Source organism: Triticum dicoccoides, chromosome 7B (assembly GCF_002162155.2).
Source record: "Triticum dicoccoides isolate Atlit2015 ecotype Zavitan chromosome 7B, WEW_v2.0, whole genome shotgun sequence".
NCBI lineage: Eukaryota > Viridiplantae > Streptophyta > Magnoliopsida > Poales > Poaceae > Triticum > Triticum dicoccoides.
In genome coordinates, this window is record NC_041393.1 from 87,349,954 (window position 1) to 87,369,623 (window position 19,670).

Here is a 19,670-nt window from a genome sequence, read left to right on the forward strand (position 1 = left end):
GAGGCAAGGGCTGGGGGAATGAAAAGGACCCTTGTCCCTATTTAGAAGGCAGTGGATAGATGGCATGCGCAGGATTCGAGGAGGCCGAAAAATGATTATGTGACAGCACAGATGCCTCAATTTTCGAGAGGTTCATTAAAGATGAAGATATATTAAGATTGAGATTTGGGCCTCGTGCGATATTAATGCAATATGATGCCATGGCGGGTTAACACAATTCTGTGAGCTGGTGTCATGGCGGGTTATAAGATTTCATAAGGATTGACAATAAAGGATTTTTCTAAGTCAAGCATTGAAGATTGATATGAACAAGTTCACATCAACCTGGGGCCTAATGTTGGGGATATAACTATTGGGTATGACCCGCCCAGGAGGGGCCGGGTCATCCCACTGGCGGTTCATAATGGTAAGGCCCAAGAAGATGTTGAAGATGGTGGTTCATGAAGCAAGCTTATTGAAGGCCCAAGACCCGGAGGCGACTTGAGGCCCATGGGCATAAACTGCCATAAGTGTAACTTGTATGTTAAGGAAAGTTTATTTGGTCACCGAGTCGGACACGTTGTGTATGAGCCGGCCAAAACTCTTTAAGCCATCGGGCATCAACCTGTGTATATAAAGGGGTGACCCGGTAGCGGGTTAGGGCAAGAAACAGCAAAGTCGAGAACTAGGTCAAACATATTCGCTCCTTGGTAATCGAAACCCAAGCAATACAACCTAAATCAGGAGTAGGCCTTTACCTCGTTGAGAGGGGACGAACCTGGGTAAAACTCTATATGTCCTTTGTCCCGTTTAACCCCTTCAAGCTAACTACGTTGCAATGGATCCACACCTAAGTCCTATTGCTAGGGCATCTTCCATGACAATTCTACGACACTTCCGCAACGTCATTTGCCGAGCAAGAGGTGTCAACATCTTCCTCACATATCTCTTCACTCACTTCTTCATCCCTTGAGGGTTGGCTTGTCACTTTCTTGGCCTTCGAGGCAAGATTGGAGTTCTTGGTTTCTTGAGCAATTGCAAAGATCTTCTTGGACTTGGTTTCTAGAGAACATGAGTTGAGAAAGTGGAAACAAATTGAGCCGCGGTCAACTTGTGATAATCCGGACGTTGATGTATCATCATGACCATGGTATGTTCCACGAGAACAATAGCATCTATGAACTTGTCCTTGATGAAGTCATCATTTGCCCAAGTGCACCCAAAGGTTCTCAAGTTGAGCACAAGGGACTTCAACCTTCGGTATACCTCTTCCGCGGACTCACCCTCATTCCTCACAAAGAGATTGACTTCTTGCTTGAGCAAAGCCAATCGATATGTTCGAATTGCTTCATCTCCTTTGAGAGCCTCCTCATGGCAAGCCCATATTTCCTTTGCAGTTTTAAGGAGAGCAATGGAGTCACTATAGTCTTCGGTCACAGCGGTGCGCAACATGTTGTGTGCAGTTGCATTGAGTTGGTCATCAACCGCTTCTCTTGGAGTGAGATTCATTGGGTCCTTGGGGTTGAATCCATTGACCACAATCCACCATAGTTGAGTTGAAGCACTGCGCATGTAAGACTCCATATCTAGCTTCCACTTAGCAAATGCATTAGCTTTCAAAGGGGGCGGAGGCCCAACAGGATTAATGCGAGGATGTTGCAAAGGTTGAGGTGAGTAAAAGGGTTCCACGACATTGTACTTGGTAACTTGAGTATGAGCCGGAGATGCAAGAGGTTCTCTCGAGTCATCCACATCATGAATGGCATTTGGATCAAATGAGTTTGATGCGGATGTTGAGGGCTTTAAGCGAGCATCAATTTCCTCATTGCCCAAGGACCACACTTCTTTCAACATAGAGGATTTAAGGTCCGCAAACAATGAAAGAATATCGGTCGCGATCAAAGGAGCACCCGGGTTAACAGGTGCGGCGGGAGCAACGACCGGGGCACCAAGTACCTCGGGCGCAGGGGGGTAGGTTTTGACCATCTCTGCAATGGGTGCGCCACCTCCCTCATTCCCTAGATCGACCATATCCTCTAAGGTTGTAAAACCTTATATTAGCGCACGAGGCTTTGATACCTATTGAAAGGATCATGGTTGACTAGAGAGGGTGAATAGGAGACTACAAATTTTAAACTTTCTTTTCAGTTTTAAGGTTTAGTGGATAAATAGGGTTCACTAAATATGCAACCATAGGTAGACACAACCTATATAACAAGCAAGCTTAAAGCAAGATATTCTAGGCAACAATCTAATTAGCAAGCAGCATACAAGGGAAAAAAGGTGCGGGAAAGGATTAACCACAAGTGAGGCGAGGACGCGGATTTTATCCCGAAGTTCACTCTTCCCTGAGGAAGAGCTACTCTTTGTTTAGAGCGGTGCCAGAGCCAAAGCTTGCGGAATGCCATGAAGGCTCACTGTAGTCTCTTTCAAGTCACCCACAACGGATGAGCCTCGAATCACTCGGGGTTGGTCTTGAAGGCGACCACCACACCTTTACAAACTTCTCCGGAGCACAACACAAGCAAAGGAAGCTTCCGGAGAAACCTCTAACAGCCTAGGAGCCCAAGCTCCAAGAGTAACAAGTCAATGGGGAAGAAATGTTGTGGGGAACGTGATTTGGTTTGGTCAAGATGTAGACCAGGTCTTGCTCTCCCAATTCCCAAAGTTTCAACAAGTTTGGGTGGAGGGACTGAGAGTATTGAACAAAATGAGGTGTAGCAATGGTGGGGCTCAACAAGACATTAGGGTTAGGGATGGAGGAAGAAGAAGGCAGGGTTTTATAGTGTTTGTCCCGGGATGGCCGTTTCTGCCCATTGGACCCCGTGCGCATGGGGTAGTCAGAGACTTTCACACAACTCCGTGCGCACGGGGGTAAAAAATACCCAATGCACACGGGGTACTCAGAGAGTTCATGCAGTACCCCATGCACACGGGGGTCAACATACCCCGTGCGCATGGGGTACCCAGAGAGTTACGCAGTACCCTGTGCACACTGGGGTCAAAAGACCCCGTGCGCATGGGGTACCCAGAGAGTTACGCAGTACCCTGTGCACACTGGGGTCAAAAGACCCCGTGCGCACTGGGTACCCAGTAACTTTCTGTTATAAGCTTTGTGAATACCACATACATGCACACTAAGACTTTAGGTGGTAGGAATGGGTAGGCTAGTGTATAAGGTTCGACAAAGACATTCCCACTCAACTTTCTTCCTCACCAACCCCTCTTAATAGTGCAATCTTTCCTACGACTCGAAGCAAACCAAAAACTAAAACCTTCGACTCGCCGGTAGACTACGCCTTTGACCTTTTTGAATTGGGGGGTCGCACATCTCCATCACGAAGCATTTGGAACCAATATCCTGAGATAAACTTTATCAGCCAATATTAGTTCAACTAACCACATTGTCATCACACCAAAACATAGTACAAGTGCCACTTGCACTTTCACTCGGGCATATCAAGTATAACATAGTCTGTTAAGATAGTAACATTCACAAGCACAATAGGCACATACTCACAAACACCGATAGGTATGGCACTTGATTTGTCAATCATTTTCAACGACATTTCAGTGGGTGTGAGTTTATTCAAATCAAGTCTTTTGTATAAAGATAAACACATAACACTAACAGCAGCTCCTAAATCACATAAGGCAGTTTTGACATAACTTATTTTGATGGAACATGGTATAGTTCGTATTCCCGGATTTCCTAGTTTCTTAGGTACTCCATCCTTCAAAGAATAATTAGCAAGCATAGTCGAGATTTTAGCTTCATGTATTTTTCTTTTATTAGTGACAATATCTTTCATGTATTTAGCATAAGGGGCCATGTTTAAAATATCGGTCAAATGAGTGCGCAAAAAGACTGGCTTAAGCATTTCAGCAAAGCATTCAAATTCTTCCTACCCTTTTTCTTAGAAGGTTTAGGTGGAAACGGCATGGGTTTCTGAACCTGTGGTTCTCTTTCTTTACCATGTTTTCTAGAAACAAAGTCTCTCTTATCATATCGTTTATTTTTAGAAGGTGGGTTATCAAGATCAACAGTAGGTTCTATTTCAACATCATTATATGGTTTTTTATCAACGTCTAATTGAACAACTACATGAAAATCATCATTGTCATTTTCATTATCACTAGGTGGATGTTCATTACCAGATTGAGTTTCAACATCAGAAATAGAAACAACAATATCATCAGAAGCTTTTTCCACCTCAGGTTCACTAGAATTATGCAAAGTCCTATCATTTTTCTTTTTCTTTTTCTTTTAGAAGGACTAGGTGCATCTACATTTATTCTTTGAGAGTCTTGTTCAATTCTTTTAGGGTGTCCCTCAGGATAAAGTAGCTCTTGAGTCATTGTAAACCCTCTGGTGACTACTCTAACAACATGATCATTATTGTACATTTCATTGAGTAACTCACTTTGAGATTTAGCAACTTGTTCTAACTGAGTTTGAACCATAGAAGCATGTTTTCGTACTCTTATAACATCATTAGTGATTCTAAATAACAAGTCACTTAAGCGAGCTATCATATCAAAAAAATCTTTAACTGCTTCATAACAAAGGCATTGAAATGATCTTCATAACATAGGCATTGAAATGATCTTCCTTCATAATGTAATTGTCGAATTCATATAAGCATTGACTAGGGGGTTTATTGTAAGGGATGTCACCTTTTTCATCAAACTTTAAGAGAGAATTTACCTCTACCACCTATGGTGGTGTGCTAATACCATGTATTTCTTCAATGGGTGGTAAATTCTTAGCATCTTCAGCTTTAATACCTTTTTTCTTCGTACATTTCCTTACCTCTTGCATATCTTCAGGACGGAGAAATAAAACACCCCTCTTCTTCAGAATGGGTTTAGGCGGTGGTTCAGGAAGTGTCCAATCATCATAATTCTTCAATATGTTATTCAATAAATCCTCATCTTGTTCAATAGTTCATTCCCTGAAAACACAACCAGCACAACTATTTAGGTGGTCCCTAGAAGCATCGGTTAGTCCATTATAAAAGATATCAAGTATTTCATTTTTCTTAAGAGAATGATCAGGCAAAGCATTAAGTAATTGTAGAAGCCTCCCCCAAGCTTGTGGGAGACTCCCTTCTTCAATTTGCACAAAGTTAAATATTTCCTGTAAGGCAGCTTGTTTCTTATGAGAAGGAATTTTTTTTCCAGAGAAGTAATAAATCATATCCTAGGGACTACACACACAACCAAGAGCAAGAGTATTATACCATATCTTAGCATCACCCTTTACTGAGAAAGGAAATAACTTGAGAATATAGTAGTAGCAAAAAAATTTCCTCATGAGCAAATAGGGTAGCTATATCATTTTATCTAGTAAGGTGTGCCACAACAGTTTCAGTTTCATAGCCATGGAAAGGATTAGATTCAACTAAAGTAATTAACTCTAGGTCAATAGAGAATTTATAATCCTTATCAGTAATAAAGATAGGTGAAGTAGCAAACTTAGGATCATATTTCATTCTAGCATTCAAAGATTTTACTTTCAACTTGCATAGTAATTTCTTAAGATCATCTCTATCCTTACAAGCAAGAAAGTCTCTAGCTACCTATCCATCCATAACATAACCCTCAGGTACTTCAGGCAATTCATATCTAGGAGATCTAGGTCTAATAGACATTTCATAATTTTCAGTTTTAGTAGTTTCATCAGTTCCAACATTTTCAATTTCTTTAGCTCTAACAAGTTGTTCATCGAGAAATTCACCTAATAGCAAATCTTTATCAAGCAAGTACTAGCATCATCAATAGCATCATACATAGTAGAAGTAGCATGATCAATTACTTGTGACATATCAGGATTAATAGCATGCGGTGGTGTTGCAAGCTTACTCAAAATAGAAGGTCAATCAATTGTAGAGCTAGTTAATAGTTCCTTACCTCCCCTCGTCTTAGAGGGAAAGATCTTGGTTCTTTCATCCTTAAGATTCTTCATAGTGATCAACAGATATAAATCCCAAGTGACTCAATTAATGTAGCTATGCTCCCAGGGAATGGCACCAAGAAAAGGTCTTGATAACCCACAAGTATCAAGGGTCGCAACAATTTTCGAGGGTAGAGTATTCAACTCAAATTTATTGATTCGACACAAGGGGAGCCAAAGAATATTTGCAAGTATTAGCAGTTGAGTTGTCAATTCAACCACACCTGGAGACTAAATATCTGCAACAAGGTCATCAGTAGCACAGTAGTATGGTAGCTTGGTAGCAGTAGCAATAGTAGTAGCAGCAATAGTAACGGTAACAATAGTAGCAATAATTTTGTAGGAGTGGTAACAGTATCAGCAACAGCAGTAACTTAGCAAGATCAATACGTGAAAAGCTCGTTAGATCGGTGATTTCGTTGGATGATATTCATCATATAACAGTCATAACCTAGGGCGACATAGAACTAGCTCCCATTCGTCCATATAATGTAGGCATGTATTCCGTGAATATTCATAGGTGCTTATGAAAAAGAATTTGCATGACATCTTTTGTCCCGTGGCAGCGGAGTCCATAAGGAAACTAAGGGATATTAAGGCCTCCTTTTAATAGAGAACTGGAACAAAGCATTAACACATAGTAAACATGAACTCCTCAAACTACAGTCATCACTGAAAATATCCCGATTATTGTCACCTTGGGGTTTATGAATCATAACACGTAATAGGTGCATATAAGTTGCAAGATTAGATCAAGAACATAGATATAATGGTGAAAACATAAACGGTTCAGATCTGAAATCATGGCACTCGGGCCATAGTGGCAAGCATTAAGCATAGCAAAGTCATAGCAACATCAATGTCAGAACATAGTGGATACTAGGGATCAAGCCCTAACAAAACTAACTCGATTACATGATGAATCTCATCCAACCATCATCGTCCAGCAAGCCTATGAAGGAATTACTCACTCCCGGTGGTGAGCATCATGAAATTGGTGATGGAGGATAGTTGATGATGACGAAGACAGAAGACCCCCCCCCCTCTCCAGAGCCCCGAACATACTTCAGATCTGGACTCCCGATGAAGAGCAGGAGGTGGTGGTGGCTCCATATCAAACGCGATGAAACTTCCTCTCCTATTTTTCTCCAAAAATATAAATTTATAGAGTTGGAATTATTGTCAGCGGAGCCTCATGGGCCCCACTACCCTCCAGGGCGCGCTAGAGGGGGGTGGCGCACCCTGGTACCTAGTGGGCAGTTGGGGCCCCCTTCAGTGGATCTTGGTTCTAGTAATTTTTATTTATTCCAAAAAAATTCTCCAAAAAAATTCGTCCAGTTCTGAGAATTTTTATTTCTGCACAAAAACAACACCATGGTAGTTCTGCTGAAAACAGCGTCAGTCCGGGTTAGTTTCATTCAAATCATGCATATTAGAAACAGGGCAAAATATTTTCCACTTTCATTTATTAAGAAGAAGAGAGGTGCCCGATTAATTAATGGAAACCCAGGAGAAAACCGTTACAACACTCATCCAACAGGGCACCATCAACACACGCCGACCCCGGGGCTGCGCACGTGGCGAGCCGCCAGCTCCGTCACCCAAGCAACCCGTAGCCGACACCCTACAACCAAAACCGAAGCCGCTGCTCCGGCATCCACGCCGACCCCGAGGCCACGCACCAGACGAGCCGCCCCTCTGCCGCCCAAGCAACCGGAGCCAACACCCTCCAACCATCTCCAGAGCCGCCGCTCCGACGTACAGATGGAAACCACAGACACCGACCCCGAGGCCGCGTACCAGACGAGCCACCAGCTTCGTCACCTAAGCAACCGAAGCCGACACCCAACAACCATATCCGGAGCCGCCGCTCCGACATCCACGCCGACCCCGAGGCCGCGCACCAGACTGGCCAACGACACTGCCACCCACGTGACCAGTACCGACACCCCTTCATGACGATGAGACCCGGAGCCGCCGCTCTGAATCCCACGCCGGCCCCGAGGCCGCGCACCACCCGAGCCGATGGCTCTCCCCGGCCAAGACCACTCCAGAATGATGCCTCCAAGAAGGACCGCGACACCGGAGCGCCGCCACCGTCCGCCCCAGGAACCTGGAACAAGCGTTTCCCCCAGAGTGTGAGAGAAGAGGTCGTAGGCCCTCGAACGACGATGCCTCCAAGAAGGTGTGCGGCGCTCACAAGCGTCGCCGTCGTTGGCTCCGACCAAGGCCAGAGCAAGGCTTTCGCTCCGAGCAGCCAACAGAAGCCCTCCCCTCGAATCGACTCACGAGAGCCACCACCCGCCTGAACCACCACCTGCCACCAGAGCCCGGAGCCACCGAACAGAGCAGTCCCGCTGCTGCCACCTGCTCCACGCAGAGCCGCTGACAAGGCTACCCCAACACCACCGTAGGAGCCAGAACCAGCCACGTCTGGTCAGATCCGACACCCGCGCAACAGCAACAGCCAACCCACCGGCCGGCACCAAGCGTCCCCGGCACAACCGGGGGCCGACACATAGTCGCAAAGTACTGATGTCCCCGAGCTCTAGCCGTGGCACTGCCCACGCAGCCACCATGGCCAAAACAAGAGCAAAAACATTAGGAAAAGTAGATACGACGAAGATGTATCACCTCCCTTTTCACCATTTTTTAAATGGGTAGTAACTCTTCGCCGACAATTTTCTAATTTTCTAGAATTAATTTTGGTGGTGTTTTAAAATATTCAGTCGGATAGTTAATATGAATTTGTTGAAATAATGATTATCACTTTGTTGAAATCACCTTTCTGAAATAATGATATCTTTAATTATTTTAGAATCGCTAAAAACATGCATATATGATGTAAAAAAGAAAATATCGGATATGATATATTTGCCTAGAGTACCTAGAAGCCTCCATATATATGAACACTCTAGCCTATCCATGCGCAGGATGAGTTAATTGGGCTAACTTAATAGGGGAGATTTTATTTTCCAAATCACATCTGATCCTTTGGTCTTTGCATGCAATTTTGGTGGAAATCTTGACCTGCAGCCCTCTGTATCGGACCTCTTCTGTATTTTCTTTATAGCACACATTCCATCTTTATCGGGCCTCTCTTTTATTTTTGCCATGCACGTCCTTAATTATTGGGTCTCTCTGAGAAATTTATCTTCAACTCTCGAAGAGGCTTGTTGGTATCAACTTGTCGATCTATATAAATTGATAGAATTTTGTTTAAAGCAACGAGATGGTCTTATTAACTACTCCTTCCGTTTCATAATATAAGAACGTTTTTTACACTAGTATGGTGTAAAAACGGTTTTTATATTATGGAACGAAGGGAGTAATATATAAGCGAACTATTACATGGATAGAGAGATGGTGGGAACAGCAGCCTGTGCCGAGCAGATAACCGATCACCCTTGACCAAAACGCGTAGACAATATCGTATTCTAGGACCTTGGCAGCCTCAATGGAGATTTCTGCGCCCGGCAATGTAGGTCGCGACTTGCGAGTCCGCCAATTCCTGACTGCAATCTGCTGTTCTAACCATCGTCGGTTGTCTTGCAGCCAAGTTCTATGCGTTACTACTTAATCTGATTGACGACGACTTGGACGGAATCTGCTGCTGATTGCTTTTCTTTTTAGGAGAAAGAGGGTTTCGCCTCCGATTTTCAGTAGAGAAACCTGCTGCTGATTGCTACTAGCCGCCATTGGAATCTTTTGCTCAGTTCCATTTTTCGTGCTCTTCATTTTCATTCACTCGTGTCAAGTCATTGACTGACTTTTCTGACTTGGCATGGCACACGCACAGGGAAGTGGTGCTGTGATCTGTCTATCTAACATTGCGCATAAGCAACAGAAAGTGCTCTTTTAATCCCAAGCTCACTCTTCCTCATGAACAGTAAAATAAAAAAATCAGAATTTTTTGTGATAAACATTGATGAATGTTTTCACCGCGTGCAAAAATTGTGATGAAATGACATTCGTGAAAGTGTGAAAAAAAATGATGCTTCAAAGTGCTTCCAACAATAGTGTTTTCGAAGCATTGATTTTGTTTTGTCTTTTGCCCACATTTCCATGAACGTCATTTCGTGACAATATTTTTGCGTGCAATGGAAACATTAATCAATGTTTATAAAAAAAATCAGAATCTTTTGAATTTATTTTACTAATTTTTTTTATTTTACTGTTCATGTAAGCATTGGTGCAAAAACTTCACGTCCGCTATTAACTAGGTAGCCAATGGCGGCTAGTGCTTTTATTACCAATTAAAAAAAACAGCGATGGCGACCAACCAACCAATCAACGGTGAAACCAATCAACGAAAGCCTACCCTCGTCCTTTCTCTGCAAAAACAGAAAAGGAAAAAAAAGGCCCAATAAAGGAAAACAAATGAAAAAGCTCAGATCTATTTTGCTGTGACAATAAAAGCCCACTTTATGCTGTAAAAAGAAATGACAACTTGCCAAGGGAGCAACTAGTTAACGAGCGCTCCTTCGGAAGCCTCTCAACGATCAGCGCCACTTGACGAGCACTAAGGCATTCGCCACGTGTTGCGCTATGGACGCTCCCTCCGGATTTAGGCATTCGCCACGTGTCGCGCTCTGGACGCTCCCTCCGGATTTTGTTTTTTTATTTTTTCACACACATTTTGTGCTTTTTAAATGGTTTTTTTCGGTTTTCGACGTTTTGGTTTTCCCCTGGACTTTCTTAGCTTTTCGACCCAAAAAAATTTAGAAATTTGTTTTTTTGCATGAAACAATGCGTTTTCTAGTTTTTTCCCGAGAGTCACGGGTTTGCTTTCGCAAGAGACACGGTTATGCTTTCGCGAGAGTCATGGTCGTGCCTCTCGAAAAGGGAAAAACAAAACACGTTATCTTTTTTGTCCTTCCGCGAGAGTCACGGTTTTGCTTCCGTGAGAGGCACGGTTGTGCTTTCGCGAGAGTCACGGCCGTGCCTCTCGAAAAGGGAAAAACAGAACACGTTTTCTGTTTTTTTTTTATTTTGCTTCCGCGAAAGGCACGGTTGTACTTTCGCGAGAGTCACGGCCGTGCCTCTCGAAAACAGAAAAAAATACACGTTTTCTATTCTTTTTTTTCACGAGAGTCATGGTTTTGCTTTCACAAGAGGCACGGTTGTGCTTTCGCGAGAGTCACGGCCGTGCCTCTCGGAAACGAAAAAAAAACGCGTTTTTTGTTTTTTTTTCTTCCGCGAGAGTCACGGTTTTGCTTCCACGAGAAGCACGGTTGTGATTTCGCGAGAGGCACGGGCGTGCCTCTTTCGGAAAGAAAAAAAACCGTGCTCCCGGTTCGGGTTTTTTCACCCGATTTTTCTCGTCCGGTTTTTTCTTGAAAAAAAAGTTCGTCAAAACCTATCAATATGGGATCTAGTTTTGAAGATCTCGACGCGAGGAATCCAATGGTGAAAACGGTTCGAGATTTAGACACACAGTTTGGAAGATAAAACGTTTTGAATAAATGGATCTACGAAAAAAGGGAAAACTCCCAAGTTGTGACAAATGGCACGCTGCATGTGCACCACTTGTCGCAACCTGGAAAAGTGGAGTGTTCTTTGAAACAAGTACTCCTTAATTAGTGATTTTGCATTGCCAAGGTTAAAATTGTCATGGTCCACGCAAGCTAAAACTGGCACGACAAAAACAAAATAGTAGTTTGCCATGGTCGACCAAGTATAATTTTGCAATGGCAATAAAACTAAATTTGCCATGACAATATATATAATTTTGCCATGGCAATAAAACTAAATTTTCAATGCCAGTATAGATAATTTTGCCATGGCAAAAAAACTAAATTTGCCATGGCAATAAAACAGTATAAAAAACGTAAAAGTTGCCATGGCAATAAAAGGTAAAATTTGACATGGCAATAGCTGAAAATGCCATGTCAATGAAAGTGAATTTGCCATGGCAAAAATATATAAGTAAATTTAATTTGCCATGATAGACTAAAATAAAAAAAATGACTTGTATGTAAAAGTAAATTTTGCCATGGCAGTATAGATAGTGTTGCCATGACAATAAATCAAAATTTTGCCACGGCGGAACAGATAGTGTTGCCATGGCAAAAATAAGTGTGAAGGTGCGATAGAAAATAAGAGTAGAAATTGCCATGCCAATTAAGGTGAATTTGATATGGCAAAAAAGAAAAGTAAATCTAATTAGCCGTCATCGACTATAGTAAAAAAATGACATGTATGTTTAACTAAAAAATTGACAGGGCAATATAGATAATTTTGCAATGACAAAAAAATGTAAAATTTGCCATGAAAAAAATAAAGAGTAGAAATTGCCATGACAATAATAGTCAAAATTTGCCATGGCGATTTAGATGAAATTGCCATGTCAATAAGGGTAAATCTTCCATGGCAAAAAAAGAAACGTTAAAATTGCCATGCCCATGAAACTAAAAAAATTGCCATGATACAAGTTTGCCATCTTTTTGAACATCTATAACTTGGCCATGTTTTTAACATCTTAAGTTGCCATGGCAAGTTTCCGTGTTCTTGAACATATTAATTAAAGAAATTTGCCATGGCAAATTTTGAGTGATGGAAAATGTTGAGACATGGCAACTTTTGAGAAAATGACAAAAAAAAACAAGTAAATATGTTTATTCCGTGAAAAAGAATGGCAAATTTGCCATGAAAAAATGTACACAACATAAATCCCCTTGAAATTTCCATGTGATCGGTCCACCAATTTTACAAAAATTGCCATGTGTTATAGGTCAGAATTCCATAAAAATTCACCATGTAAGTATTGCCAATTTTTTAAAAAAATCCTCCCTAAAGGATTTGACATCAGCTAACTTGCAGATTTACCATGGGAAAAGGAAATTGCCATGGCAAAAAATATGCGAACAAATTGCCTTGGAAAAAAGTAGTCGTGCTATGAGCTAACTTGAGTATCTCCCATGGGTTGTTTCCCCCTATTGCAAAAAACCATAAAGTTGCCTTGGCAAAAACATGCATCAGAGCCGATTATGTGATATAAAACAATGCCAATTGAACAAAATCGCATTGAACAAATGGTGAGTTGGTGACATGGCAATTTTAGTACAAAAATTGAAAATTAGTGGCGTTGCAATTTTAGTAAAAAATGCTATAACGATCATGGCAAAAAGTTGAATAATTTGTACTGGACGCTTGGTAAATTTACCAATTTGTTGTATTCCTACAAAGAAGCATGACAAAATTGTTGTGGACAGGGGCACACATTAATCTCCCGTCAATCTTAGTTCAAGAAGAACAAATAAACTGGTCTGTTGGTGAATAACCATTAAGTAAGAACAACATGAAGACTAAGATTGCTACTGATAGTAACCTGAATTCATACCTGGATATATGCTGGTTGACGTTGAGGGCCATGGCATGGGTGCGCCTGATCTATTATCGTGCTGGTGCACTTGGAGGAGGTCCTGGATGCGCTGTCCCTTCCGTCGACCCGGCATGAGGACGCCGTGCCCCACTTGGGGTGGCACGAACAGACCAGCAGTGTCCTCCGCCATCTCATCAGCCTCCATGGCGGCGAGGACAGGCGGACGACACCGATCAGGGGACTGCACTCAGCCTTGCAGCTCCATGAAGAGGAGGACCATGGCGCCCGCCTTCGAACCCGAGTCGTCGCGCCCGACCCAAACCCGCGGCTACAGGGAGCGCCAGCGCTGCTCTCTCCGTCCGTGCCTTACCTCCGTGTCACTCCACAGAAATTGCCACATTATTGTACATTTCTCCTAATTTTGTCATGGCCTACTACTAACCTATGTGTTAACACAAATTAAAACTCAACATGAAGTAGCTACCAACCAACAAAACAGTTGAAGGCCATTTGATTGGTCAAAGAACAAGGCAACTACGCCAAGTTAGTATAAGAAAAATGCGATGTATGTAGTGTGCATCTTCTTCATCTCAATCATATAGTGAAAAAAATTGCCATGACACATGAATTACATTTGCCATGGTTAATTAACTTACATTGGCATGGCTCTATAAGAAAAAGAAATAGTTCGCCATTGTTGAAAAAGCAAAAGGAATTTGCCATTGTCCATAAACTACAATTGATGGGCTTCCATGAACTTAAATTGCCATGATACATAAAAATCTGAGGAGATTCATCTTGCACACAAAGTGAACACAAAAAACAAAATTTGCCATGTGAAAGATGGACTAATCAGTGATGTTTGTAAACTAAAATTGCAATGCTTCCATGAACTTAAATTGCCATGGTATACAAAAGTCCTAGGGGATTCATCTTCCACATCTTGCACACAAGTGAACACAACAAAATTGTCATGTGAAAAAATGAACTATCTAAATTGATTGCATACTAAAAATTTCGACTATCCAGTCTGTCAAAAACAAGCCACCGTCAGATGATGCAACAGAAGGCAAGCACCCGACTGATGGGTAGAGAGCTGAACTGTCTGAAGTCTGAACCTGTGGCCTGCAACGTCCTTGCGTAGGCGGCGCATCTCCTGGTGCTGTGCCAGCACCTAGCGATTGTAGGGGCAACGACCGCTTCCATAGTGGAGTTCCAGCACCGCCCGATTGCAGGAGAACCTAGCGCCGCTGAAGGAGGCGCCCAGGTCCGCGAGACGTTCCAGCTTGCCAACGCCTGCATCGTGTGGCTGGCGCCGGGCGTGGATAGCACCGGTGCGAGCCATCCCTGGCCACCGACGCATGGATATGAGCAATGAGGAGGAGAAGGAAAGAGAAAGGGCAAGGCGGCTTAGGCGGGGACTCACCGGCGAGCGGCCGCGGCGCTCCGACGTACAGCGGCGACGCCTCGTCAGGCCGTCGTTCCCCGTGACCCCGTCAGGGAGTCGTTCCCCGCGACGACGTGCCCACTCACGGATGCCACGCACCGGCATCGCCGCCGTGGACACGACGACACGCACCTGCATCGCCGCCGAGTACTGCCTCCACTGTCGAGGGTTTCGAAACACCGCGTCGCCGCACGGATCCTCCAGCTCCTCGTCTCCGCCGTCGAGCTCCTCGTCTCCGCCGCCGAGCGCCTCGTCTCCGCCGCCGCACGCCTCCTTCCGCTCCTTGTCTCCGCCGACGAGCGCCTCGCTTCCGAGCTCCTCGCCGCGAAGTGAGTGTCGGTGGGGAACAGAAGAAATGGATAAGAGGAGAGGTGCGGGCCGGGCGTTCGGTACGACGCAATATTCCCGAACTGATACAAAACATGACGTGGCGCCCTGGCCGCTTTAAGATTTGTGCAAAGATATCTAAGGGCGCTGAGCGCGTTCCGCTCCAGGAGACTAAAAACAGCACGTTCGGCACTTACTGATACCGTAAATTTTTTTGGACCTCAATAAGTCCCGAAGTTCGGAATTTAAGCATTGTTATTCCGAACTTTTTTTGATGGCAACTTTAGTTGCTGCGAGATGGCAACTTTAGTTGTTAACACATGGCAACTTTGTTCTATTTCGATTTTTTATCGGAAACTTGCTATGTTTGTCAACATCGTCTTAACTAAAGTTGACATGAAAGGAGTTCGGGGTGACATGCTTAAAAATTGAACGTTCGGGATTTATCTATTCCGTAAATTTAAGACGCAAATACCCTTGTCTTCCTCCTTTTACCTTCCCATCATCTTCTCTTCTACCAAACTGTGCCATTAACTCCGGCAAACATCTTTCTTTCCTGCTAGTCTTGCAGCGACATGGTCTACGGAGAACTGAATTGGCCTCAACACGCACGTACATAGCAGCCAACACTATTGGAATTTCCTTATACGCCATGTGTCAGGTTCTTCGTCGAGAGCCAAAACACGGGCACTAGGCAAACTTGGCTTCACGGCAACTAGTTGAAGTTGCCATCACGGACTCACGACGAACAAGGACCGCACGGCAACGGGGCAGACGCCGAGAGCCACACACGGCAAAGAGAAGCCACGTGGCATTGCCCGTTCAAAACTGACGGCGCCGTCACTTGGTTTACCTATACCGAGAGCCGCAACGTCGCCCTCGATAAAAACACGTCACAAAAACATTTTCCTACCTAACATGTGATCCCACTGGTCACATTTATCAGTAAAAGTTTTAAATCATGTATTTGCTAAATATTTAAAAACAATAATATGACGATGTCTTTGCCGAGAGCCATGCTCGACAATGCTCGATATACGACTGTTGACTAAACCCTTCGGAACTGACCAGTGGGACTTGGTGTCCCACATGGCAGCTGACCTTTTACCGAGGTTGACAACCCTCGAAAAAGAGGCACCACTGTAGTAGTAAAGTGTTGCTCAGCTGACTCCTTTTCCGAGAGCTACACTCGGAAAAGGAGTGGCACAATAGTAGTTTCAGTTCTTAGACGACCCCTTTTCCGAGTGCTGCTCTCAGTAGCCTATCTGTTTCCGAGTGTGGCTCTCGGAAATGTGTCCCATTGCTTCTATTTTAAAGCTCTTTCTTATCTGATCCCTGCAACTGAAAACAACTTCGGTACAATTTCTGTATACATATGTAGTGCAGAAAATGTTATCATAACAAATGAATGTGTGAGCTCCTAGCTCCCTAGAAATTCATCGAGTAACACAACACACACATAGGCATAATTTGAAGTAGTCCACATATATAAGCGAATGTTTCATAATAGTACACATCACACACAAGTTCGTAAATTCATACATATTGTTAACTTATGGAAGTTCACTACTTGCAAAACACGTGCACGTCACATAGAAGTTCACATGTTCATACAACATCTTGAGAAGGAGGAGGGGCATCATTTTCATCGGGTTAAGATTCCGGAGGAGGAGGAGAATGAGGAGGAGGAAGGGCATCATTTCCACTACTTCGAGATTGCATAAGAACCTATAAGAGTAGAGTCACGTGAGGGTGGTTCATCGCTATATAACGAATGTTCTACTCTCGTTTAGAGAATGTTCTACCTGTACTTGATTCTCGAGCAGCTTCAACCTTTCGTTCATGTCTGCTCGTTCCTTATTTCTGCTCTGCTGCTCAGCCAACCACCTTTGCTCCTCTTCAGCAGCCCGCTGGTCCATTAAATCATGTAATATGGCATTAGGCTCATATAGGTTGGAACGATGCTATTTCGAGGCATGGACATAAATGAAAGGTTATGATGCTAACCTTGAGACGGCTATCTCACATGACGCATCGGTTGGGCGACTCTGTATGGACGGAGTTGAGCCGGTGCTCGACGCGCATATCTCGTGCAGCTTGCGATGCGAGGAGGTGGCGATCGCCCCATTGCAAAGGAGGTGGCGGCCATGTCCCTTCCCCTCGCCAGCAATGATGAGCAACTCAGGATCAATGGGTTTGGAAGTAGGTTCGACGTCCTGCCCGTGCACCTCCTGAAAAGACCTCTTTTATGGTCCCGTACTTCTCCTGTGCCGACAAGCTGCAGAACTCGGCTCCATCTTTCCCCTTGTGGCCTTCTTTCCAGGCCTTCAGGATGTGGACCGGGCGACCAAGCGTCGCCTCCTACAAAATTAACCATCAAGTTTAATGAACCAAGATGCACCGTGTAAAAAAGTTAACATCTTAATCCATATATCATGTATTGCTTGAGAGAGGTTAGGTTCCGGCTCCCCTAGACATGAGCCATGCCTGGCATTTTGGAACAATCGTTTCCCTTCTCCACATGCTGCACCTGCCATGCCGTGTCACACCACATGTCAACTAGGGCCTCCCAACAATCGGCCTTCATCCAGGGTTCCCTCACCTAGTCAGACAAAATCGAATCATTGAGGAACAAGAGGCGGATGAATCAAAGTACTAGCAACCGATGTAGTCACTTACCATTAACAAGTATTCTTCTCGCTCCAAGTTGGTCCGACAAGCAGTCTTCCTCGTCATCTTATCTCCCTTGTCATCGAGCGACTGACACTGCATCACAGCTTTGTACCGCAGAGTGTTTGTTGGGGATATAACTATTTGCGTAAGTCGCCCAGGAGGGGCTGGGTTATGCAAAGAAGACTTACCAGAGAGAAGGCCCAAGACCGAAGCATGAAGATGGCGGTTCATAGAGGGCTTAAGGCCCACAGGCGACTTAAGGCCCGTTGTAGTAAACCGCCATAATATATTACTTGTATCATAAGGTAGATTTAACTAGTCACCGAGTCGGACATTGTTTATGAGCCGGCTGGGACTCTGTAAGCCGCAGGGCGTCCACCCGTGTATATAAGGGGACGACCCGCTGGCGGCTTAGGGCAAGAAACAACTCATCGAGAACCAGGCATAGCGTATCTTGCTCCCTGGTCATCGAAACATCAATACCAACCCAACTAGACGTAGGCCTTACCTTCACCGTAAGGGGCCGAACTAGTATAAACCCTCTCGTGTCCTTTGTCCCGACTAACCACTTCAAGCTTCCTAGTTGCGATGGCTCCACAACTAAGTCCTTTCACGAGGACATCTGACGTGACAATTCCACGACAGTTGGCGCCCACCGTGGGGCCCGCGCACGGTGGATTTGAGTTCTTGAAGGGCAACTTCAAAGGGCTCAAGGGATACGTAGTGGGCCGGATGACCAAGAGTCGTTGCGGCGAGATCTACATTGACGACGAAGGCTGGGGCCCCGACGCCGGCTCAATTGAGTACGGATACCGGGTCCCCTTCGGAGGGATCCACGTCTTCATCAACCGGATTGGCGAGCCAGGGCCTGAGCCGGACAACTGCACCGACCTCGTCGAGACGGCTCAGCGTGCGAAAACCGCCAGGGCTCAACCCGGCATGAAGCGTGTCTTTGTGGGCTGCGTCTATGGAGAAGAGATTTCCGAAAGTCCTGAAGATGGTGGTGAGATGGCCGTCCAATCTGACGGTGATTCGTCCGCCGGTTCAACACATTCTTTGTATCAAGTTCAAGATGGTGTGCTCGGGGGCTGTTCCGATGGTTTTAGTATTCCGGACCTCTGTGAGTCGCTGAATTGGGCAGGAGTCTTCATGGCTGGGACTCAACCCGGTCAAAATTGTACGGCCGCTACTGCAATTATGTCCGGGATAGGAGCGGCCGGGGCAGGAGGCCCTGGGCGCCCGCCGGCTCAAGTGCTGATAGATCTCATGGACAAGCTTACGGCCCTGTTAACCGCCATGGTTATCCCTGTAAACAAAGATGAGCATGACGCGGAGGTGGCACGGGTACGTGAGGAGATAGCTCAAGCCAAGGAGGCATTGGCAGCTGAGGATACTAGACTAGCTACGGAGCAGGCGGCTCTCGACGCCCGGGCATAGTGTTTGCAATCAAAGGCTTACCAGCTCACGATGAGAATGGTACACTACCAACAGGTGATGGACATAAAGAATGTTTTTATGTCTTCTTTATCAGGTGATGGACACTACCAACAAGGAGCGGATCATACCCTTTGGACCGGCTTATGATCATATCTGAATCTAGCCATGATCACTTGGGGGCTTCCTGTTCAAACATGGGTCGTATCCGAACCAAAGAGAACATAGTTGTCGATACTCACTTGATCGACATACTGCCTAACCTACTTGGGGGATTCTTGATCATATTTGAATCATAGCTTAACCCCTTTGGGTCTGACGTGGATCGTATATGAATCAGCGTCATTAAACAAATCTTATGGTCACTTGGGGGCTTCCTGTTCAAACATAGGTCGTATTTGAACCAAAGAGAACATAGCTGTCGATACCCACTTGATCGGCATCGCCAAGCCATTGGGGGCTATATGATCGTATCCGAATCTTAGCTTAACCCCTTTGGAACGGTTTACTGATCGTATTCGAATCAGAAG

At 44.6% G+C, this 19,670-nt stretch overlaps 1 protein-coding gene and 1 pseudogene across 1 annotated transcript; both read right to left on the reverse strand.

Moving 5' to 3' along the window:
• Positions 1–7,755: 7,755 nt before the first annotated feature.
• LOC119338672 lies at positions 7,756–8,455 on the reverse strand (annotated as a pseudogene).
• A 5,543-nt stretch (positions 8,456–13,998) lies between these two features.
• Positions 13,999–17,805, reverse strand: LOC119338673. Its single transcript, XM_037610942.1, has 5 exons — positions 17,713–17,805; positions 17,275–17,394; positions 16,839–16,943; positions 14,686–15,141; positions 13,999–14,606 (listed from the first exon to the last, which is right to left on the reverse strand). The coding sequence occupies exons 1-5, from the start codon at positions 17,803–17,805 to the stop codon at positions 14,310–14,312; spliced, it is 1,071 nt and encodes a 356-aa protein (XP_037466839.1). The 3' UTR covers positions 13,999–14,309.
• Positions 17,806–19,670: the final 1,865 nt, after the last annotated feature.

Coding starts and splice junctions, on each gene's coding strand:
- LOC119338673 (XM_037610942.1), bottom strand. CDS start 17,805: ATGCAGTGTCAGTCGCTCGATGACAAGGGAGATAAGATGACGAGGAAG. Junction 16,944..17,274: donor AGTACGGGACCATAAAAGAG/GTCTTTTCAGGA, acceptor TTAATGGACCAG/CGGGCTGCTGAAGAGGAGCA. Junction 15,142..16,838: donor TGCTCGAGAATCAAGTACAG/GTAGAACATTCT, acceptor TAAAGCGGCCAG/GGCGCCACGTCATGTTTTGT.